This window comes from Ictalurus furcatus, chromosome 16, assembly GCF_023375685.1.
Source record: "Ictalurus furcatus strain D&B chromosome 16, Billie_1.0, whole genome shotgun sequence".
NCBI lineage: Eukaryota > Metazoa > Chordata > Actinopteri > Siluriformes > Ictaluridae > Ictalurus > Ictalurus furcatus.
In genome coordinates, this window is record NC_071270.1 from 1,744,245 (window position 1) to 1,768,711 (window position 24,467).

General features: G+C 43.6%; 2 protein-coding genes across 2 annotated transcripts; one reads left to right on the plus strand and one right to left on the minus strand.

Moving 5' to 3' along the window:
* The first annotated feature begins 51 nt into the window (after positions 1-51).
* On the plus strand, positions 52-20,330 carry si:ch211-176g13.8 (F-BAR and double SH3 domains protein 2). The gene is made up of 20 exons (XM_053645322.1): positions 52-351; positions 2,903-3,000; positions 4,568-4,613; positions 8,943-9,019; positions 9,119-9,263; positions 9,423-9,556; positions 10,585-10,639; positions 10,789-10,917; positions 11,873-11,995; positions 12,706-12,801; positions 15,445-15,561; positions 15,659-15,757; positions 15,993-16,145; positions 16,249-16,380; positions 16,519-16,602; positions 16,992-17,187; positions 17,884-18,104; positions 18,217-18,436; positions 18,611-18,678; positions 18,787-20,330. Exons 1-20 carry the CDS (start codon positions 331-333, stop codon positions 18,874-18,876), a joined length of 2,304 nt encoding a protein of 767 aa, XP_053501297.1. The 5' UTR covers positions 52-330; the 3' UTR covers positions 18,877-20,330.
* An 890-nt stretch (positions 20,331-21,220) lies between these two features.
* LOC128620376 (dehydrogenase/reductase SDR family member 13) lies at positions 21,221-24,125 on the minus strand. Its single transcript, XM_053645323.1, has 5 exons — positions 23,691-24,125; positions 23,021-23,139; positions 22,815-22,938; positions 22,325-22,651; positions 21,221-22,021 (listed from the first exon to the last, which is right to left on the minus strand). The coding sequence occupies exons 1-5, from the start codon at positions 23,815-23,817 to the stop codon at positions 21,762-21,764; spliced, it is 957 nt and encodes a 318-aa protein (XP_053501298.1). The 5' UTR covers positions 23,818-24,125; the 3' UTR covers positions 21,221-21,761.
* Positions 24,126-24,467: the final 342 nt, after the last annotated feature.

Below are 24,467 nucleotides of genomic sequence, written 5' to 3' on the forward strand. Positions count from 1 at the left end.
CTCCGACGTGTCGCCATGGAGTTTGTGCACCCCCTCCCCTCCCCTCCCCTCCCCTCCGCTTTCCTCGCTCCAAGCTCGGCCGGAAACTCCGCTCCATTTCCATTACAAACTCGGCCCTCTGAGTGCGGAGTGGGTTTTATTTCCAGCCGTGCGCACTACATGTAAAGGTTTGGGAGCACGTTATGGCCGCTTAACCTCCTCTAGGTATTCAGGTTAGGTTCTCCAGCTTCATTTCTCCCGTTATTTCAGTAAAGACCTAGTTTCTCAGATGTATGCGGCGGCTTGGCGGCTGAATTTTCTTCTCTCACTTTTCTCGGGACTCTTGTAAACATGCAGCCCCCGCCAAGAAAGGTACGGTTTGATTTCTTTCATATATCTGTAATAAGAAGAGTTCTTTATATTTTTTTTCTTTGCAGCTGTTTTTGCTCTAAAACTCTTTAAAAAAAACAACAACAAAAAAACAGCAGAAGAGCTGGCTGAAGTAACATTGTGTCCAGTTGAAAAGAAGTTTTCAGAGGAGCTAATGTTACATGGTGCTACATGTTTTTCCCACACAGCCATTTACTCAAAGTCTAAACCAAGTTAAATCAACTCATATTATAATGTAGCTTTTCATTTATTTATTTATTTATTATTATTTACAAAATAAAGCTGTAGTGTTACAATGTAATGCGTGTCATTAATCTATTTTATTTGTATAAATCTTGTACCTTATATATATATATATATATATATATATATATATATATATATATATATATATATATATATATATCTCAAGGGCATAGGTTTGGTCTCAATATTGGTAGGGACACCCACCCACCCTGGGAAAAAAAAACAAACATCTATATTTACATTAAGATCTGTATTTACATTTAAATACAAATTATACAAAGCAACAGATGAAAGAATAAAAGATTCTAAGTTCTAAAATTCTGCCCTCCCAAAACTACCGTCCATATGCAAATCTACACCCTTGAGATATATGTTATATATAGACACATTGACATGCATAATATAATGTAATATAATATGTATTGAATTGATGTTAAGTATCCTCTGCTCAGAGGATTTGTAAGCGTTTGGAGGTAAACGAGGAGGGCAAAGAGGAGCGTTTGAGTTATTAGAGAATGTTTATAATCGCTTTTCCATCATGAGATGCACAGTTTGAAGCGGTTGTTAGTTCTTTTGTTTTTAATCTCACTGTTAATATCTCGACCCACACGTACACTGCAGCGCCACTTTATTACTTCTGATAACGAAGGATTATCGTTAATGGTGTGTTATAAAACCTTAATATCACACTTAATATATTGCTGCTATAAAGGAATTTATATGCAATGAAGGTATTTAGAAATTCAGACAAATCCAGACAGAAAGCAGGACGGAATAGTCCGGAAGAAAGAAAAACAACATTTTTTTTTCATGGTTAATAAATATACAGAATATTTAAATGTTTACACAGTATAGTGACGACCCTGGTTTCCGATTCACCGAGATCAGCGAAGAGATCCTCATTACAACGTAAAACGAGAGACTTTACACAAACCTGAACCTGAATGATCTGAATCTAAGTTGTCTGAATGATAGGAATCTGAATTATCTGAATTAACTGCTTCAGAATGATCTGAATTATCTGAATCTGGATGATCTGACTCTGAATTATCTGAATCTGAGTTTTCTGAATGAGCTGAATCTGAATTGTCTGAATGATCGAAATCTGAATTATCGGAATGATCTGAATCAGAATTATCTGAATGATCTGAATCTAAGTTGTCTGAATGATCTGAATCTGAAATATCTGAATCGGAATGATCTGGATGATCTGAATGATCTGAATCTGAATTATCTGAATGATCTGAATCTGAAATATCTGAATCGGAATGATCGGAATGATCTGAATCTGGATGATCTGAATCTGAATGATCTGAATCTGAATGATCTGAATCTGAATTATCTGAATGATCTGAATCTGAAATATCTGAATCTGAATGATCTGAATCTGAATTATCTGAATCTGGATGATCTGAATCTGGATGATCTGAATCTGAATGATCTGAATCTGAATTATCTGAATCTGAATTATCTGAAACTGGATGAACTGAATCTGAATTATCTGAATCTGAATTATCTGAAACTGGATGATCTGAATCTGAATTATCTGAATCTGAATTATCTGAAACTGGATGATCTGAATCTGAATTATCTGAATCTGAATTATCTGAAACTGGATGATCTGAATCTGAATTATCTGAATCTGAATTATCTGAAACTGGATGATCTGAATCTGAATTATCTGAATCTGAATTATCTGAAACTGGATGATCTGAATCTGAATTATCTGAATCTGAATTATCTGAAACTGGATGATCTGAATCTGAATTATCTGAATGATCTGAATCTGAATGATCTGAAGATCTTATCAAGTTCAAACAGACACAATATGGTGTTCAATGCAAAAACAAGGTAATAAATGAAAGAAGGAAATTCGTTTTGATGATCTATTCAGAGCAGAGATGTGAAAAGTAGATCCTCCTACATATATAACGAAAGAGATACGATACGTTCTACAATATGATCCGATTTTCACCCGATGCGTTCTCCAAGACAGCTGGATCGTTTTACGCCGCCAACACCACGACAGATTATCACGCTGTCGTAATAGTAGTACGCACTAAGACTTAAATGCATTTTACTTTGACGTCGATAACAAGACTGCGTTTATTTAAATAACTAGTTAAATAAATAAATAAATAGAGTGTGTCATCGTACAAGTCAGTGGAGCTGGAATCATGTTCGTTTTGGGTCGCGACACACTGAATACTAGCGCATGTATAATGAATCTGATGTGTAACCGTTGGAGTAATTCTGTATAATAATCCAAATCCGCCGTGTCCCGCAGGTGAAAGTGAGTCAGGAGCTGAAGCACGCTCACGCAGAGCAGCTGAGCAAACTTAACGTGAAACATCAGACTGACTGTGACCTTCTGGAAGACCTGAGGTGAGGCCTCTGCGAACAGGACTGTCATCAAGGATTTCTGGTGTGCACATGATGTACGATTTAAAAAAAAAAAAAAAAAAAAAGGCAGCACAGGGCAGCGCTCGGCTCAGCGGGTAGGACTCGGCGAGGTTAAATTCCCAGGGTAGACCAGAGAGCTACAGCTGGGCCTTTGAGCAATGCACTTAACCCTAAACTGCACCGATGAAAGGTTTCCCCGAAGCCTCTTCGTCGTGTAGCCATGACGATGTGGAAAACTGGCTTGACACCATGTGATCATCAAAGTATTCTTCGTTTGTGACTCGTTTTATTTAAACAGGGTGTAGTCACATCTCTTCCGCGACGAAATCTTTACCTAAATCCGAGCCCTGGCCAAGAAGGATAAATAGCTACCACAAACAACATTCGGACACGGGACGTCACAAACAATTCCCTCCAGGATTTCGCGGTCGCAGAAACGAGCGCAAAATCAAGCAAACTCCGCGATATTCGGAGGAGCTCGCAATTATTCGAAATTACCGCGGATTTTCCCGCCGGTCCGGGCCGAGACACGTCACGTCACGTCATCGCCACGCGCGTTCAGCGGAAACCCTCTTCGACTCACGTGCGTCGAACAGGAGTACAGCTGAAAGGTCTCGTTTACCAACAAACATCACCGCGAAAGGCCGCGCAGAACGATTTCAAGCGATTGCAGTTGTTGCCAATTCAAGTAGTTTTCCACAAAAGAAAGCACAAAAATGTCTGCAAATGCCGCCGCAAATTTTGAAGATAAAACAGACGCAGCAAAATCAAGCATGTTTGGCCGCGACGATGACAAACAAACCTCCGCAAAATCCCATACGGACCGAACGAGTAACGCTTAACGGAAACGATTCTAAACAGTTTTGACTGTGTGTTTGTTTTTTCATTCTTTCTTACCATACCGATTCTTATAGCATTACAGTGTAAAGAACAGCTTTTTGTACTATGAACAGTACATATGTGTATATATATAGAGAGAGAGGCTAATAATTATTGGCGCCCTTCCCTTCGCTTCCCTTGAAATGCCCTGACCGTGCATCTTTATATAATTTTTTTCCCCGAGACCTTTAAGTACACACGTTCAGGATCTTTAACAATACGTGTTGCTCAGTGTGATATTACACCTTTTGTACTGTACGATGATTATGGGAGAGAAACAGTAGTGTGCATTGTAGCTGACTCAGGCAAGCCCGGTCAGTGCTCTGCAGTTTGAAAAAACACCTTGGGCTCTCGGGAGCACCTCCACTGCAAAACGTTTCAGGCAGAAGGTTGGCTTCGACTTTGACTGCGTGGTCGCCGTCAGTAAGGCAAACACACAGGAAGCACACGAAACACCGTCGCACGTGACGTAACGCAACGCCACGTTCATAACCGCAAACTCAGATCGGCGGGATAATAATAGACTTCGACATGGAGGTCTGTGACATAACGTCACACGGACGTGTCCTGTAACAAGATTCAGGCAGGATATTAGTGCTGGAAATGTGTGCAGGTTTAACTCTTAATATTGTGTGTGTGTGTGTGTGTGTGTGTGTGTGTGTGTGTGCAGGACGTACAGCCAGAAGAAAGCAGTTCTAGAGAAAGACTATGCGCAGGTAAGTCTGGATAATTGAATAACCCGTGAGTAAAGTGCATCTGTGGTGTCTTGCTATATCGTCGGTGTAACTCTGATACAAGCCAAAATGTTTCCGCTTTCACTCATTCTCAGAGCGATCTGGCTACCACCTGTACGGACGCGCTTGTGTTTTTTAAAGAGGAGTAATTCGGCGTCATGCTGTAAGGGTATCGGGTTCAGAGCGGGGTGTGTAGAGGTCAGTTTAGGGTTTGAAGTCGGTTTGTCTTAACGTTTCTCCCCCTCCACTCGTCTTTTTTTTTTTTTTTTTTTTTGGCAATGGCTTTGTCCCGGTTTGTTATCTCAGAGGAATGTACATCTGTGACTGAACAGTGCAGGGATCTGCTGCGGAAGCCAGACTCGCTTTCTGAACTCGATGCTCCGTCGTCCATAGCGTGACTGGAGTCCCTGGTCCTCTGTTTATCGGAGCCGTTTGTAAATACGCTATAAACCGGTAAATGCACGTTTATGTCAACGATAATCGGTCATACGACATACTGCGACGTTAAACCCGCGTAGTATCGTTCTCAAAACACAGTCGCTACAGTCATGCGGTGTTCCTTTTCAGGCACACTGCTGAGATAAAGAGCATAAAACAGCTGGAGGACCACGTGGACTAAATCGAAACGTTTCCCATGTATAAAAAAAACAACCTTTAAAAAAAAATGCTAACGTGAGGTTTCATGTTTCATCTGTTCGAACATTACTACAATGTCTTGATTAAGTGACGGCCACTGTTAAATAAACAGGAATATCGGTGCGTGAGTATTTGTGACGCACGAACACATAAAACGACATCCGGATAAAAAGGCTTGGTCATGGGAAAGCTTGGAATCCTGTTGTTTTAACCTCGTGGGACGCGGCGCGGTGACGATCGGACCGTTTCCTCCCGTCCAAACCGCTGAATGTGCGTTACATGGCTTCTCTGGAATGAGGGTGAAAGATTGAAAGCATGAAAAGGAAGGAAAAGCAGACTTTTAGTTTGAAGTCGTTGGAATTTGTGCAGCAAACATGCACCGTATGAACGTTCTATAAGTTCGAACCGACATGTACTTTTAGACGTACTAGTTTGATAACCAGCGACAACGCCGAATGCTCCGGAGTTTTGGGAACGGCTAACGTGAGATATTTTATACGAGAGCAGTACGGGTGGGCCGTATGGGTGGGCAGAAATATCCTATCGTGATACACGATAAACTACGAGTAGGTTGTTTACAAAGTGAGAAAATGAAAATCCAGCAAAACGTCAACGTTTTCCAACAGAACCTTAACGCAGGATCAGCGTCTTCCAGATAGCGTTTGTAATCGTTAGTAAAATGTCACAAACAAGGAAAGTGTGTTGTGATATAAGGGTTATAAAAAAACAGAAAGGCCGATTCTTTTGTTTTTGCTGTACGCTGTGGACATTTGGGTTTGAGAGCAAAAGATGGAACATGAGGCGACAGATCAGAGTTTCAGCTTGCATTTCCTAACGTTTACGTCTAGATGTAAGCGTTGCATTTGTTGCTAAAGAGGATAAATCAATACGAAGACCAGAGAGCTGCCTATGGGAGAAAAGCAAGCCATTTGGAAACTGAGAAACGAGGGGAAATCGTTCAGAGCCAAAAGACAAAAGAATTGGCCTTGCCGTTCCAATACTTTTGGAGGGGAACGTGTATCCACTCGCTTTGGCGTTACGCGTCAGTCGACGTTGCATTTCTCCGTTAGAGGTGCCATTTTTTCATTCTTTATTTGTACAAATAACCTATCGGATATGTGGAACGTGATTTTAAAAGAAACAGTGGATTAAGCAAGGGTGCACGGTGGCTTGGTGATTAGTACGTTCGCCTCATTTCAATTCCCGCCGCTGCCCTGTGTGTGCATGTTCTCCCCGTGCTGCGGGGGTTTCCTCCGGGTACTCCGGTTTCCTCCCCCAGTCCAAAGACGTGCATGGTAGGCTGATTGGCGTGTCCAAAGTGTCCGTAGTGTATGAATGTGTGTGTGAGTGTGTATGTGATCGTGCCCTGTGATGGATTGGCACCCTGTCCAGGGTGTACCCCGCCTTGTGCCCCATGCTCCCTGGGATAGACTCCAGGTTCCTCCGTGACCCTGACGGATAAGCGGTGCAGAAGATGGATGGCTGATTGGATTAAGCAAATTAAGATGTATTGAGTCATTTGGTTATCGAGCTCAGTTTGTCTGACAGATTCTTCTCTTATGCTTTGCTGATTGATTGTTTTGGTGTACTGTATTCAAGCACATGTGTCGTTATTCACTGTTTGTTTACTTCACACTTTATTCATGTGAATAAGAGTTCAGGATGTGCCTGCAGTAGACCTAACGATGATCTGACGTAGCGACACGCTGAATGATGAAGCACCTCCAGGCCTTTCTTAATCGCTTTGTTCGGTACTACAAACCGTCGGGGGGGTTTTACGCTGCCTCGTCGAAAATAAGAAGCATCCCAGACAGGAGCCAGAAAGAACACGGGGTACGTGAAGAGCGTGAGGCTACACTATCTGACATTTTCCGATCAAGTTAAATCACCGTGTACGTACGTACGTATTCACGTACTGAGCGTATTTCCTCTTCCGGGTTGGTTTGCCTCTCTGCTTCGACCGAATCGGACGTCCTTAATATAGTAACGCGATTAGTTTGAACGCTAATAACTTTATCCTAGGTGTGTTAAGCAAAACTAGAAATGTTCATGACCTTAAGAGGGATTTCAAACGATACACAGAGTCAACGGTTATATCACACACTACAATTTCAACCTGGATCTGTTTGTTTTATCGGCTTTTTTCCCCCCGCTGATATCCGCCTAGTTTTTACTGGATATCGACTCCCGCCATTGTGAACGCACTTAATAAAAGTCTCGGGTTGATTAATGTGTAGCACGTGTCCCGAGCTGAATTTTCTGATTCAGCATCCAGGTGTGGTGTGCTGCTTAACCCCCGAGGCACACAAGAGACTCCAGTGTCTGTGCGTTTGAATGAGGCTCGTCCAGATGCACCACCTGGATGTCCTGAATGGCTCGTGAGTAGAGGAGCCTCTCTCATCCTCATCCTCTCTCCCGCTAAAGCCTATTGAGACGAGGCCGGTGGGCTGGCACGCTCTCACAAAGCCAGATTGTGGTGTCCGGCCCTGGCAGGCACTCAGGAGCTCAATCAGGGCCTGGAAGCTGATCAGGGCACGCCATTCTCTTTATTCTACCGTATTCAGGAAAGGAATGCGTCTCCTCGCTTGTGAAGCGCGGTGGGAACATTCTAGGCTGTTTCGGTGCTAGACCAGCACCTCAGCGGTCTGAAAGAGCCGATTTCAGGTAACACTGTATCGGTCAGGCAGAACCGTGATAGTCAACTAGTGTACGAAGGAAACCAGTGGTGGTTGTTTTGGTTTTTTTTTTCAAACGCAACCTAGTGGTCTGTTCGCCTGGTCAGTCGCTCTCGGATTCGCACCGCAGCAAACGTTCACAGGGTGAAAACCACCTTAGAAATGCTCGCAGATACGTTTGGGTGAAAGCGTCATTCCTAAGAGTTTTAACGCGATCCAAGCGATCGCAGCCGTAGGTTATATAATATATAGGCTCCATTCCGCTATAACATCCTTCTGACATTTTGAAACACTCTATTCTGATTAGCAGCGAGGCCAAAATTCCAGCTGTGGTGTTCTGAGTGTGTTATTTGAGCTTCCACGTCTCCGAAACAGAGTTATTTATATACATTACGTTTCCCCAGCCACTTAATTTCATATACATTATGTTAAATACCGAACGTATGTAAACGTTTGCGTCGCCAGGACAATTGTAAGTTCTTTAGCCAACCAAACCCACGACTCTTGCTTGTTTTTTTTTAAAGTCTTGGAATCATACGTGTGCCACATTTCTATATGCATACACTGAACGTCCTTTTGAACGCGTTTGCTGAGAACCTTGAGACACGGTTCACCGACCACGAAGAATAAATCTGAAATATTACCGCTTTCACATCGCCGCCAAATGTTGTTTTTACTATTTAGCCCCTTGCCCTGCTGTGCTATTTTCGGTTATATTTGAGCTTTTAATGTAGTCTGGGGATTGGGAAGGTGGTCAAACTAGTCGCCGTTTAGAAAAATCTACTTCTGTGCCATGACCGCTTTTTTGGATGGACATCAGAAGTCTTTTTTTATTATTTAACGATTACTGAAATGACTTTTATTTTTCAGTTCCGTAACCGGCGTTATGAACGATCCGCCATTGTTTCTAGTAGAAACGATATTTGCAGTCGAATTACACAGTGTAACCACACTCGATTTACGTTTCATTGCTTAAAAGTATTTCCCCCCTCCTCCTCAGGCACTGCAGAAGTTGGCTTCTCAGTATCTGAAGAAGGAATGGCCTGGGGTCCAGTCGGAAGAGCAGAAAGACTACAGGTACGTTAGCGAGCGTTAATGTGCGGCTGCAAATGCATCCGACATGTTCAACGCTCGTTTTTTTTTTATTCTTCCGTTTTCTCTCGTGCGTGTTCGCAGGAACGTGTGCACGGTATGGAGGGCGTACCTGGAGGGTGTCGTGAAAGTGACCCAGTCTCGGATCGCTGGCTGTGACGGCTACAGGAGCCAGGTTTCAGAGCCTATCAAGACTTTCCGGGGGCACAAAGAGCAGCAGCTAAAAAAGGTACGCCGCTTACGGACACACTCGGGGAGATGAGCGCGACCGTAATAAAGTCGCTTGCTGTCGTCATTCGGGATATCCCGGAAAGAATATCTAAAACTCGAACCTTATACGGTATCAAATGCTGTGTCTCCTTTTGATCGACGTTTTTTTGTGCCTTAGTGTATCGAGCAGCTCACGCGGGTTCAGGCCGAGCTGCAGGACACGGTGAAGGACCTGACCAAGTCCAGAAAGAAGTACCAGGAGACAGAGCAGATGGCCCAGGCTGTGAGGGAGAAAGCAGATATGGAGGCAAAGTGTGTTTACTGAGCACTGCTGATCATCTCTGTGATTTTAGCTCTCGCGTTACGTTTGTCCTCGAAGGGCAGATGAATGAACTCTGACCCCAGTCTGCACTCTCCCGTCTAACCAGTCGGTGAAGTCGAATAACTTGTTATAGTGTTCGTGGCGAGGAGTACTGCAGTTTACCAAACAAAGGTTATGATGCTTCTTGTTATGTGAGGAAATTATAAGTGTGTGAAGGGCAAGGCTGGCCATAAAAGCCTGTGAATTGTGGCTCGGATAATAGTCTTATGAACATTTTACACAGAGAGACAAGTCACTAGGAGTCTGTGTGAGTCAGTGGATAAAACTGCGTATAGCGTCAAGCAGTTTTTATTTCATTTGCCGGATTTCTAATTACAAATCTGAATAGGTTTTCGTCTTCAAACATTAACGAACAAGACGAGACAATCTCCCGGAATAGAGCGATACCGACGATAAAAGATTAACGTAGACCGACGTGTTAGTTAAATGGAGACCGTTTCCGTTATTAGTTTCCTTATAATGTGTGCTTCTCCGAACAATCCATCTCAGTGGAGTCAAAACACCAAAATACATGCTCTTGCACACAAGCCGAGATTTCCTAAGCTGACGCGTGCTCACATTTAGGATTTGGGTAGTGCTTTATGATTTCACCTTGCACTTGCCGTCTGAGGAGATTTCCTTTTGGCATTGGCACGAATAATACTGCGGTCTACTTGCAGTTCGAGGATTTACAGCATGAGCGCAGAATGTGTTAACAAGTGTTACCCTCCCCAGCACACACACACACACATTTCCACACAGGGCAGAGATGGAAGGAGAGAGGTCGGCGGTGGCGTTTCTTTGTTCGGTCAAAAAAACCCGAGGAAGTCACACCTAAGGAGGAAGCAGTGCTTTTGCGTGTACATTCTGGAGTCGTGATGAAAGACAGATTCGCCGTTGTTTACGCAACCACTGTGTTGTCCATTTTCCCCGTCTAAATATCCCTTTTTCTGTTCTCTCCATCTTGACGTGTCCCAAGGTCCAAACTCAGTCTGTTTCAGTCCCGATCCAGTTTAAAAAGAGCAAGCGTGAAGGTGAGTGGAGCCGTTACAACACTCTGCCAGATTGTGCATTCCTACTTCCAGTCTGTGTTAGTTTAACGCTTGAACCGATGCCCGAGTTGGCTTCCTTTTATTCACTTGAAGGAACGTTCAAGAACATACACATTTTGCTCTTTTCCCAGTTGAAAGCCAAGAGGAATGAGTGTAACTCCAAAGCCACCCACGCCAGGAACGAATATCTGCTTAGTCTGGCCGCGGCCAACGCCCACCAGCGCCGTTACTACGAGACGGAACTGATCAGCTGCATTAAGGTGACACTCCATTTCTCACCCGGTTTTTCACCTCAGGTCTGTTAGGGAAGAGGAGTCACAACAAACAGAGCAGCTGGCCAACATGTGCAGTCATGGTGGGAGGCATACCAGTAGAAATAAGACACTCGTAGAAAGGAAGCACTGGAACATGTTTTTAATCAAGTAAAAAAAAAAAAAAAAGAGGTATTCACTTCATTTAAAAAATGTGATTAACTTAACTTTAGCGATCTAAACGCCCTAACTAGCTAAATATCTCGTCAGCAAAATACCATTGATCTATTTTCAGTTCTTTTTTTTTTATTTTTATTTGCTAGTCGACCAGCGTGAGCCAGCTGGAACCATCATGGAATTCACGCCGGTGTAAACTGTTTGCAGCAGGGTAGCCACAGCCTCCCAACAAATAAACGCTATTATTTTCCAACTTCCAAATCCAAGTGCTTCACTGTTTTGTCTGAAAGTCTAATAAGGCGTGTCTTAAGCAGGGATCATTTTTGAGAGAATGCACTCCGACGCACCCACGAACCACTTGAAGATAACTCTTACTAAACGGGGATGTTTGAAATTAGACTTCAGCGGAGATGTAATCACGATTTCTCACGGAAGAGAAGCCATCCCTTATCATGTAATTTATAGCACCCTAATGTGTAAACACATGCATAACATATATATATAAATCCATCCATCCATCCATTGTCTGTACCACTTATCCTTACTGGGTCACGGGGAACCTGGAGCCTATCCCAGGGGGCATGGGGGACTTGGCGGGGAACACCCTGGATGGGGTGCCAATCCATCGCAGGGCACAATTCATTCACATTCACATACACTATGGACATATTTTTTGGACATGCCAATCAGCCTACAATCCGAACAATCCTAAATGAATATTTCACCAGTAAAACCAAATGAAATTTTTCGTTCAGCGGTACAGCTTTGTTGTTTTGTTCGTCCCCAGATCCTGGACGGCAGCGTGTATGATCACGTGAAAGGCTACCTGGTTTCGCTGTGTCAGGCCGAGCTGGAGGCATCCCACGTCGTTCAGGACACCTTCAGCTTCCTGCTGGAGAAGTCCAGTGGGGTGAGTGGAACACGCACGCACACGTGCCCTCGAAAAAAACACACTCAGACGGCACAGTGGCCTCGTGGGTGCTGTTGGGAATTTGATCTGTCAGTAAAAAGCAGCCAGATCAAATCCCACCGCGTACCCAACGACGTTTGTAAAGATGCACGTTACGTCATGTTTCGGCACGGTTTGGGTCTTAACTGCACCCCTCTGTGCAGTTAGACGGCACGGGAATTGGAGCTGTGGCCAACAATATGCAGAAACATCCACAAGGCTCAAATAAATCCAAGTCAGAGTGCAGAAGATATCTCGCGCAAGTACCAGCTGGGGTATATGATCAGATCTCCCTCGCTGTTATCCCAGATGTCGGTGCTGTTATCCATCTAGAATGTTGCACCGAGTCATTTTAGAGTCATTCTGGTTTGGAGCCAGTCTCACATCTTAGTAACATGATGATCTTTAGAGTTTGTTTCCATCCGTCTGAGCGTGACCTTATCCTTGGTCTAGGGTGTCTTCTGTGTGGTGTGTGCTCACACAGAGTTAAGTTTCAAAATGCACGCACGCACGCACGCACACACGCACAGGTCCTCTTTCACACTGAGCCGCGTGCTGTGGTCAGAGAGGATCCACAGATGTTGCTAAACTGCGTGGTTATATATTAACTGGTCATTGATAACTATGTTTCAAAACTAGCGCAACATAACATTGTGGTTTTTTTTGTGTAGGTTATGCAGGACTTTCACCAGGAGCTCTTTATCCAGGAGAACCCTGCGTTTCAGAAAGCTTCCCTCTTCAACTTTCAACCCTGTGACAATGATTCTGTAAGTTCTTCTCTTCCGGGGACATATCAAACAAGGCTTGTGTGGAGTAAATATTAGGCCCAGTTGATTTACAATCGTACTGAATCCTAAAAGACTTCCTGTTCATTCTGTTGGCTCACTACACGGGGTGTAAAGTAAGGGCACTGCAGAACCTCTGTAGTGAGCTTCACTTATATGCAACGCCACTATTAGTTGACATACTTTGTGTACTTGATGTAGTCCTTTTTAAAAACAGGTTTAGGATGATGATACCAGTAATATTCTGCACACTTGTGTCCATTGCCTCTCCTCTCAGTTAGCCTTCTCTCCCCTGTTCTCCCACCTTTAAGCTTTCTCTCTCTCCCTCTCTCTCTCTTTGGACCCAGTTCTCCACTCGGGCCCCGGGACAGCCTCACACTGGATAATTTGTTCGAGCATCAAGCCTCTTTTTTGTTTTTTTTTGTTTTTTTTCCTCTTTTCTTTCCCTCTTAAAAATCAAACAAGCGCCACCCTGTTCCCAGTGAAAATATTAGTGACGCGGCACTTCCCTCACCGAGACGGAAGAGTACAGAGACGCGTGGCCAGGGCGAAGAGGAGCGGAGCTGCAGGGAGGCCTGTAAAAGGGAGCTTTGTGAGGGCGCAGAGCGCGTGTAGTCTAGCCGGCTCTCCTCCGCCCCTCTCGCCACATAACATCTGAAAGCAGGAACCACACGCCACCTTCCGTCTGGCTCCACACTCCTCCCCGACACTCGTCCCGAATCTAAACCTGTCACCACCGTACGCCACTGATCCCAGAAATGATCAGACTTGTGCGTGTTAGAAATGGAATTAGCTCACGAGCTAGGTTTAAGCATTTGTTAGGATTGTTTCTCAGCTTGGAGAGCTGTGTTAACGAGAGTTATTCTAAATCATAAAGCATGTTTTAAATATCTATAGATGATGTATGATATACGTATATTACAGTTCCGGGTGGGGGGGGGATGGGGACAGCTGGTACTTTCAGCTTCGATTCAACAGCAGCCTGTCTGTTCTGTGCCACACACCCAAAATATGCGCGCGCGTGTCAATGGTCCCATTCTTTAGCCGATTGCATCACTAAAGACTGTTCAGTCGGTCAATATTTAGACGTCTGTCCACAGGCACGCTCCAGTATGGGTCCCCTCCTTTCTGGGTTTTTGAACTGTGTTTGTCCAAGTTGTCGCAGGCTTCTATTTGTTATTGTTGAAATGATTGAATATTCGGGTAATAAACTGAGAAAACGTGACGCTTTCAATAGCACGTTTTGAAGGTGTTGATGTTTATTTTTTTTTAAATCCCCGACCGGAACGCTACTAGGAACTACATAGCGTGGTCTTATTTCTAAAATCTGCCTCATTTACACACATTGTGTTTTTAGTTCGCTTTTTCGATATAAAAAAAACCAAAACGACACGTTTGCACGTTTTTCTCCGTGCCAGCGGGTTTCTCCGGATTCCTCCCTTCTCCCAAGAGCACGTCAGTAGTCGGATTGGCTATGATAAATTGCCTCTAGGTGCGAATGAGTATGTGAATGTGTGTGTGTGTGTGTGTGTGGAATCGAATCCAGGGTGCATTCTTGGCTCGCGCCTAGTGTTCCAGATCCACCACGATCCTGAGCAGAATAAAGTAGTTATTGAAGATTACCGGTGAAAGAGTACGTTTATTTATCGAGATTTATCATGGAGAAAGACAACACTGTGTATGTGAAATGTCGTGAACTGTTAGTGAAAGTGTTTATTCTGGGCAGCTTGGTGGTTTAATACCCGGATAATTTAGAAACATCAAAAAGTTTGTTCTGGAACGCATTTTGCACTCCGCAGTTAAAATTGCTGTTTAAATGCTGTTCTGACGTGAGTCAGTGATAACAGGTTAAGTTATGACAAGATAATGGTTTAGTGGTTGGCACGGTTGCCTCGCACCTCCAGGCTTGGGGGTTCGAATCCCGCCTCCGCCCTGTGTGCGTCACGTCCTCCCCATGCTTCAGGGATCCACTCCGGTTTCCTCCCCCAGTCCAGAGACATACGTTGTAGGCGGATCGGCGTTTCCAAATTGTCCGTAGTGTGTGAATCCCTGGGATAGGCTCCAGGCTCGCCCGCAGAAAATGGACGTACAGAAAATGGCTGCACGGATGTTAGCGAACAGTTTGAGTCCTTCTGACACTACGAATATCCGCGCAATCCACACTCCACTACAATACCATATGGCGTAATAATACGCTTCCTAGTATCCCTGGGTTTAATACAGCGGTCCTCAGTTTTATCCAATTTGATCTTGCTCTTTAAACGACTGGTAGGTTTCTCTCCTAATATGGCTCGTATGAAAACCTGCAGCATTTGTGAATAAGGTGCGCAAGGCTGGGTTTAATCCTTGTCTCATACTCTGGGAGTCAGTCTAGTTTGTTTGGCTACATCCCAAACCTGTATTACCACACTAAATAGTGTGTAAAAAAAACCAAAACGATACACCGTAATAGGTCCTAATACAAAGCTTTCTCTTTCTGTGATACTGCGTGATACTTGGAACATTATTTCAATTCACACAGGCATGTAACCACATACAGATCTCTTATTTGAGGTATTCTTTGCCGTGTATTGAAATTGTCACAGGAGATGAGCTTGGGACTGTAACATTTCTCTCCGGGGGCAGGTAACGCAGATAGAGAAGGAGAGCGGCACGGCGGAGGAGCACAGTCTGAATAAAGAGGCGCGGAAGTGGGCCACCCGTGTAGCAAGGGAACACAAGAACATCATTCACAGTCAACGGGTAAGAGACATATATATATATATATATATATATATGGTGATGGGAAGTGGTCTCGGGATGTAGAGGAGAACGTTGAGTGTGATTTTTGCGTTTGTAGAGTCTATCGGAGTGTGAAGGGACGCCTCAGCAAGAGCAGAACTCCAGCGAATTAGAGCTGAAGATGGAAGAGGCGAAAGAGAGCATCCGAAAAGCAGAGGTAAGGAGCGCGTGCATGTGCTTAGGTTAATCATGTGTCATCTGTTACCTGCTGGTAATCTGACGTTAGATAAATTGCTACGCCACTAGGCCATGGGCACCTCCTTCTGGTCAGGGGTCCAGAACTTCACCTTTCATTTTAAACACAACCTCTCCGCTGTACAGTAGTGCAGTCAGACAGTATCAGAAAAAAAAACACACGATTGGCACTGCCACTGTGGTCCAACTCTCTGCAGACAGTGAAGCTGAAGGCCGAGGCTCGCCTGAACCTGCTCAGAGACGTGGGCGTGGCCGTGGACACCTGGATAAAGAGCGCCATGAACCAAGTGATGGAGGAGCTGGAAAACGAAAGATGGGCCACAATGACAACTCACGATGCTTCCCTTTCTGTAAGTGAGAACATTACTAGTCACACTGTAATAGTAATTAATAAACGTGTCCAAAAAAAAAAAAGCCTCGTTAGGTTTAAGCCTACTTTTCATTTGCTTCTAGAGCACAGCAGATTTTGACAGAGAGGAGGACGAGGAGACAGAGGACACGGAAACGCTAGATGACAGCAGCTCCAGTCCTTCTAGCACCTTGAGGAACTACCCTCTGACCTGCAAAGTGCTTTACTCATACCAGGTCGGTTTCTATGAGTCTGAATAGAATCATGGAATATCTTAATTCTGTTTATTTATTTATTTCTTCTTCTAGGAGTGATCTTGCATATTATTATTATTATTATTATTATTATTATTATTATTATTTTGCATTCAATAGGCATCACAACCAGATGAGCTAACTATTGAGGAGCAGGAAGTGCTGGAAGTCATAGATGATGGGGATATGGAAGACTGGGTTAAGGTACATCAGGTGCACATAAGACATACTGACATGATAACTGCGAACGATACGCTTTGTTCATTGTTATTGAAGTATTGAAGACGTTCGAATACTAATATTGTCCAAGCCTGCAGTATACTAATCCCTCTGTTTTATTGATGAGTCAGTCGCAAATTCCTGTTCTGATCAATCAGCGTCGACATGATCTAAAGAGAATCAGATAATTTTGGTTACATTAATGTAGACCAATCTCTAAATATGACACGGGTTCAACTGTTTGTTTTATTGTGTTCCAGTGCGATATTTTATTTTGGTACATAAATGCACCTCTAACAACACTGTACAGTACTGTTACTTGGTTGATAAGAAAATCTTCAGCTACTTCAGGCTCGGTTTTGTTTTGTTTTCAGGCCAGGAACAGAGCAGGGCAGGTGGGATATGTGCCTGAGAAGTACCTGCAGTTGCCCTCCTCTAACAGCCTACTGAGCATGCTTCAGTCCCTGGCAGCCCTGGACACACGCTCGTACTCCTCCAATAACTCCACCGAGCAAGAGCCCGAGTCCGCCACTGAGCATGTCCAGACCAGCCCCAACGGAGACAACAGCGGTGAGCAGCCAGTAAACACTACATAACATACCACGCAGACACCGTCATGGGTAATGATGACATATACGTAGTCCGAGTTATGTAACCTGCTTACAAATTCAAAAAAACATGTAATCCTAGGAAGTTTCTTTTGGGAATGTCTCTAATCTAAAATATTACTTGGATTAATTCTAACACCTTTCTTGTCATTTTGCATCAATACTGAATTACATTTCTACTCATCACCGTGCGAGATCTCGAGCTCTGAAAATGTACATGCAGTGTTCCGGATGGATCCGCGCTCAATCTTCTACTCATATTATATCAGGTGGTGTCCTTTTTAAAAAGTTTGCAAACAAGCTGGTTATTGTAGACGGTGTGAAAATAAAGTGGATTATCGTTCTAGATATTACAGCTGCAAAAACTCTTGAATTACACATACTTTTATGTTCCTACTGAACACACCCAACACAAAGCAAACAGATAAAATGATGGGAAGATTGGTCTGTACATGTTGCGCCACTCAGGAGAAAAAAAAAGAAAGGGGAAAAAAAAGTCATCGGTTGAAAAATCCCTCCCTCTGCTGGTTTACCACAGTAATGCAAGTCACAGAGTTGTATTCAATTAAAGACGTCGTTCTCAAAATGACACATCATTGCGCCTCGTCTCTGTCTCTCCCTCTCTCTCTCTATCTCTCTCACTCTCTCTCTGACACAGTGCGCTTTGCGAAGGCATTGTATGATTACGAAGCTCAGACCGAGGACGAGCTCTCCTTTCCCGAAGGAGCCATCATCCGCATTCTGAACAAAGACAACCAGGAGGACGACGGCTTTTGGGAGGGCGAGTTCAACGGCAGCGTGGGGGTCTTTCCTGCCGTGCTGGTGGAAGATCTGGCTGCACCAAACGGCGAGGGCACACACACAGGCGCGGAGACACCGGTGTGGACAGACAGGCTCATATGCTAAAGTCTATGTATAAATACACAATGCTAAAAATGTGTTCTGTAAACAGCACTGAGTAAATTACAAACTGTATATTTTCTGTGTGCAGGAGTCTCTGTGTAATCAGAGTCGTCCTCCTCGTCCCCTGTCTACGACTCAGAACCAGCCCTCATCCTGCAGTAGCCCTGTTTCCAGTCCTCTTGCCACACCCACTCTGCTCTCTCCGATCTCCAGCCCGGCCAGCTCATCGGCCTCCCCTCTGGCCAGCCCGCGCTCCCTTAACGGGTACCACAGACCGGCCCCAGCACCCCCCAAAGCACACAGCAACAGTAAGGAATAAACTAATATAAACTAGTATGCTTATCACTGAGAAGAACAGCGAAGCATCCATTTTCAAAAAATAGCAACAGTTAAAAAAATTATGTGTTTGCCAAGTAATCTAAAACATTTACAGATATTATTCAAAATGGTCAGTCAGTGTGCTTATATTCTGTCTCACACAGACCACGCCCACAACTCCACACCTCCACCCAGGTACCCTTCAGACAGCAGAGCAGGAACACTGAGGCCTGTAAGTCCCACAGAATGAAGCTGTATTCTCAAAATATTCTATAAACTGTATTCGTAAAACTTGATATTTATATATTTATGGCCTTTTAAAAAATTTTTTTTTTTATAGGTGCGTGCTGCACCTCCGCCTCCTCCTCCCAAACAGCAGGCCCAGGGTCAAGTGCAGAAGAAAGAAGAAGTCGAGATCACGCTGGTGTAAAGGCGCCGCCCTGGTGGCCGCTCCCTTATTTCACTTGACTGCCGCGGCAGTCTCTCAGCCCACTCCGGGCGGAGGAACGCTTGGGGTTTGGATAGTATCGAAATCCAAATGGTAGCAGCAAGGAAAAGCCGGATGCATCTGGAATGCATTTAGCAAACAGCCGAGTCGAACCATACCAGAGATCTCCTCACGTGATCCGCGTCCATCTTCCCTTCCCTGTTTCGTCTTCTGCATCGACGTCGTTCACTGAGCACCGACCACGCCGCGGGATCAGTGACATCCAGCGGATCAGCAGTCAGTGGAAAAACCCAGTGGTTTTCATTTCAAGTTTCACATTTCAGACGATTTTATTACAGCCGGTGTTCCGACTCTTCCATTTACTTCCTGTGGACCAGATTCACAGTGTGGCAGGAGCTGGCCCGCCCAGCCGAGAACACGACTGGAAGTAAAACAGACTTCTTCAAGGGAAAAGTGGCAATTTCATTTCCGTGCATTTCAAATTAGTACGAATTTGTTATTATGTACGTGTGTATGGATGATTATTTTTTTTTTGGTTGTTGTTGTTGTTGTTGAATCGCTCTCTTTGTAAAACACTATTTGAATGCAGATTTAAAATAGGTTTTGGGCTCACGACTAACATCTTGACCATCTTGAATCTAACATGCTTTTTCTGTGGTCAAACAGTATTTTTTTTAAAAAAAATTTCCACGAAATGTCCTTTATGGTATCATATCAGAACTGTCTGCTGACTCTCGAAGGCTGTGGGAGGTTTCATGAAAAGAGCTAGAAAGCTGAATTCATAGCTCCCGAAGCCAGAGAGTGACTTATCGAGATAGAATTTCCCCTGGCAAAGCTCAAAAAGCACTTTAGTGTTCAGCGTTATAGAGCATTTCAGTATTATTGCTTGTGGAGTCTGCTGTCGTCAATATATTATTTAGTCCATGCTGCTAGTCCTGATAGTTTAGATTCCACCATTTTTGGTTTAATGTAATTTATTTCCATGAAATTATTAATATGTAACAGTCTTCTTCTCTAACACAATTTTCTTTAAACCCGGTAGTTTACAGGCGGCCTGAGGCGTAGAAGAACACTATACCTGTAACGGTCATGTTCTGAGGTTCTGCGTTTGTTTTATTAATTGCAGGTTTAGAAAGGTGATGGTCGTGCTGAAACGTAGTAAGCTAGAGCAACATTAAAACGTATATTTTTGCATCTCTTGAAACCTGTTTGCATGTAAAAAATTTTTTTTCTTCTTCACGCGTTTACAGTTTAATTTTCCCGTTTTCAGTATCAGGTGTTTGAGCGGACGTTTATTTCTCGACGTCGCTTAAAAGCGGCCGAGCGCCCAAACGAACTGTCGCCTTAGCTACAGCATCAAAAGATAAAAGTCATGTACGTATTTATCATGTAAAAATGATGGATAATAAAAGTGTAAAATACGCTTTCCAAAGTGATCTAAGCCACCCTCATGGAAAGATTTGTCAAGTATCTGGATGATATCCAGTACAAAAAGATCCTGCTATGTTACTTTTGCTGTTTGCTGCTTTTACTGTCTTATTGTTTTACTTATATAGTGTAAGCTGAGCCCTGCGATGGCCTGGTGCCCCATCCAGTGTGTATTCCCCCCTCACATCCAGTTTTCCTCGACCACCAGGACCCTGACCAGGATAAAGATGAAAGGTTTGAGTGATCCAACCGAAGGTGTGGCCTAATATTCTAATGAGCACCTTGATTGACATCTATCTGATTAAGAATTTATGCCAGCTAGAAGACTCACACAGAACTCAACAAAACAGCATAAGCAAGACCTAACTTGTTTCAGATCTAACTCATTTCACCAGGTTAACATGAGCTTGCTTGGGACCACCAACATTAGTCTTCTGATTGGTTGAGGTTGAAGTCGAAGACCTCCCCCCAGAATAGGACCACCCACTTTACAACTAAAAGGACAAATGTACTGTTAAAATACATTTAGATGTTACACAGTAGCCAATTATTTCTACTAGCGACACGCACGAGCAACATGACCTGAATTAGAAAGCCTTTTACAATGCGTGGAGCTCTAGCCCCCAGTAACATACCCGAGTTGAACCTCAGGAGTGGTTCTGTGTAGAATTTTGAGGCTTGTAAATCTCTGACACAGAGACCTGCGATTTTGTTTCTCGCCCCAGACGCACATGGAATACGCACACGTGCAGAATGTTGCTCGAAGCCAATGGTGTCAATCACGAGAACCAGAAAGGCTTGTAAGCTTGCTACTAGGTATGTTAGTGGTGTTTAAAAAGCTCACACCTAGATTTCTGACAGAAAACAAGGGTGTCTAACTGAAGTAACCTACACAAAGATCACCGAGTGTTTTGCATCGTGTGCGATTTCGGTTCCCAACTCAGTCGAATAAGTTAAACAAGTGCTGTCTACAGTGTACATATTGTAGATAGAGTTCAAATAAAATAAATTTAAAAAACCCAACATAAAAGAGAAATCTATTTCACCGAATTTAAAAGATAGCGAATAATCTGCCACTTAAATAAAATATCGATACACGGCATTGACGGTTTGACGTGGGTTCTTACAGGAACACCGATGGGTTTTAAAGCACACTTTAAACAGATTTTATTACAATAAGTCAAAAGCAACAGTTTATAAAATGCACAACGTATCAAACTTAACACCGTGCCCTTGCTGAATCGGATATGGAAGAGCAAAAAGTGCCCAAAATGCAACGAATTGTGCGTTTCAACATCCTCTAGAATGTATTTAATGCGACCATAAACTAACTCAAAATCACAGTCTTAAAACTTTTCATACTTTCAGAACATTTAAATGACTGGAAACTGGTTCAAGTCTCATAGGCTGCAAGTTTTCACAGTTCTCTTCTGTCGGGTTTAGGAGAGCCCGCATAACTTCTCACTCACGTCCCACAACTTCTTGGCTACGGAACTGTCTCTGGCTTTGGCGCTCAGTTCCTGCACGGCGCAGCAAGAAAAGTAGCGCCCGCTGAGGGGCTCGATGCCTTCCTGTAGAGCACAGTGGAGGGTCGTCTGGGCGCCAGTCTTCGGGTCCAGGAACAGCAGCCAGGATACCGGTTCAATGAACGCCTTCTGCCAGAGACTGACGTGACGGGAGAGCTCGGTTTTCACAATACCTGTTAGGGTTGAATGAGAGTTCATGCTTGATGTTTTAGGGTTGTCTATCCTGTTCGAAAGTCAAGGTTATAGTACAAAACACACTGAAGACAAGTTTAAAAATAAATAAATAAATAAAAAGCCCGTACAATGTTGATAGCCTGGCTTAGGTATGTTAGGAACTGAAGAAATGTGAACTGGTTTAATTGGCTGTATATCTTAAGATTCTTGCTGAGAGAATCCAATCTCATGGAACATGACTATCAAAACACTGAGCAAATTGACGTTGTCATCAAACACTGATTCATTTTCCAGGGACTTACCAGGGTGAACACTGTAGCAGGTGACATTAGTACCTTTCAGCCTCTTAGCCAGCTCATGCGTGAAGAGAACATTGCAAAGCTTGCTGTTGCAGTAGGCCTGAAAGAACTGCCAGCTGTATCTCCCACTACCCAGGTCTTTGCTGGTGACCAGTGCATCGAAGTCGATCTTGCCCCATTGATGAGCCATCGAGGACAGGGTGATCACACGGCCTCCGGGGCTCTCCTTAAGCCTGTCCAGCAAGAGGCACGTCAGCAGGAAGTGGCCAAGATGGTTGACACCAAACTCGATACCAAACCCGTCTTCAGTTCGACCGTCCGCTACAAGACCTGGAGACGAAATAGCGTCCTTTCATTTAACAATTGTTGAAATCTTGTCGCAACTTAGCCTGACTCAAGACCCAGTGTCAAGTCTAGCAGTTCGAACTCACAACCCTCTCATCACTAGCCTTGGAGTGTTCTGATATTTAGCGTCAGCAAAACCACATTTTACCTGCATTGTTAATAAGTACATCCAGCTTGGATTCCATCTTCAGGAAGGTCTCGGCGAAGGAACGCACCGATTTCAGACTGCTCAGATCGAGCTGCATGTACACTACATCAGTACTCCTAGTCACCTGGAAATAAAAACAGGCTCATCCGCTGCTTTGTCTTCTTCTAAATGGACCATTCAAAGTGAACAGCGAGAAGCGCCTTTACCTTTTTAATATCGCTGATGGCGGCTTCGGCTTTCTTTTGGTTCCTGCAAGCCAGGATCACTCTTGCGCCCCGACCTGCAAGTTCCATCGCTGTGGCTTTGCCAATACCAGTATTACCACCTGAGGAAGGTATAAACACTTAGTCATTCTGACCGTCTAGCCATAAATGTGTCTTTATACATGCTGAACAAAGCAGAAGTACTAATTACGAGAGTCCATTATGGACCTTATGGAAGTTTACGGTACCAAGGCCATGTAGTGTGGTGTGGTGTGGTGACTTGGTAGAAAGACTAGAAACACACTTTATTATTAAATCTATCTTGATGCTAATCTTTCATCAACATCCATGCTTGAAAGGAACGAAACCATCACAGAAATTCTAATGGTTTCCACTACAAGTACCATTACAAACCATCTGCTAACCATTACAGGTCACAAGATATAACATACCACCAATAGAAAGCAACAAAATTACCAGTCGAGACCCACAGGGACTGTTAACGTTTCCATTAAAACCAATACAATAACCATTAAAACCATTACAAGCCATTTTTTTTTCACAGCAAGGATAATTGCTAAGAATTTAACGTGTTTTGGACTAACCCCTGGTGAACTCTGACTGAGAACTCGTCAAACCCGTCTCAAGAAATGGGAAATAAATGAAGACTTACCGGTAATTAGGACCGTTTTCCCAATCATTTGTCTCGCGCCTGTACATTTCGACTTCTTAAATAAGGTGTTCACTAAAGTCAGGTACACTATTCCAACTAGCACGCCGCAAGTGACCAGAGAAAACATGTCGGAAGCGGACGGAGCTGATTCTCCCTGCCGAGGAACGAGTTTGTGCTGTGATTTGAGAAACACCGAGTGCTTTTGTACCGGTTCAACGTGACGCACCGAGGCCTGACTGACAGGTTTGTTCTCTTTCGATGTGTGTGTATGCGTGTGTGTGGTGCCCTATATAGTAACCAAACCGGTTAATTAGTCCAACGTGATGAACAACGTGCGAGTTTTGGCGTCTTCCTGTTTGGGAGGCTTCACACTTTCTTCATAAATAACCAGAAATTTTACATTTAGACAGTTAGCAAGCTGGCTAGTGGAAGCAATCGTCATTCCACGATTGAGGCGCCATTTTGTTTTGCACTGGGATAAATCATTTACATACACGTACATGACATTTTACACGTATCCTTCACAACAACGTTCCCAGGCCACCGCACTTTACCTTGTAATAGTGCCTAATATTTCAAAATATAATATCGTATAAGTATATTTAATGTGTAAATATCTCATTTTTTTTTTAACATCTTTATTACATTCTCGAAGCCTCCATTTCCATGACTTTATGGAAAATGCACATTCCATGCTGTGGAATATTCCAGCAAGGTGTTTAAAAAAAATAAATAAAAAATTATTAGTTTGAGACATTGACTGATAAAATCAAATGA

Bases quoted from the DNA above. Each gene is read 5' to 3' on its own strand.
- si:ch211-176g13.8 (XM_053645322.1), top strand. From the start codon at position 331: ATGCAGCCCCCGCCAAGAAAG. The intron at 9,557-10,584 runs GTGTGTTTACTG...ACGTGTCCCAAG, and splicing joins AAAGCAGATATGGAGGCAAA to GTCCAAACTCAGTCTGTTTC. The intron at 16,603-16,991 runs GTACATCAGGTG...TTTTGTTTTCAG, and splicing joins ATATGGAAGACTGGGTTAAG to GCCAGGAACAGAGCAGGGCA.
- LOC128620376 (XM_053645323.1), bottom strand. From the start codon at position 23,817: ATGTTTTCTCTGGTCACTTGCGGCGTGCTAGTTGGAATAGTGTACCTG. The intron at 23,140-23,690 runs GTAAGTCTTCAT...TACCTTCCTCAG, and splicing joins GAAAACGGTCCTAATTACCG to GTGGTAATACTGGTATTGGC. The intron at 22,939-23,020 runs GTAAAGGCGCTT...TTTTATTTCCAG, and splicing joins CCATCAGCGATATTAAAAAG to GTGACTAGGAGTACTGATGT.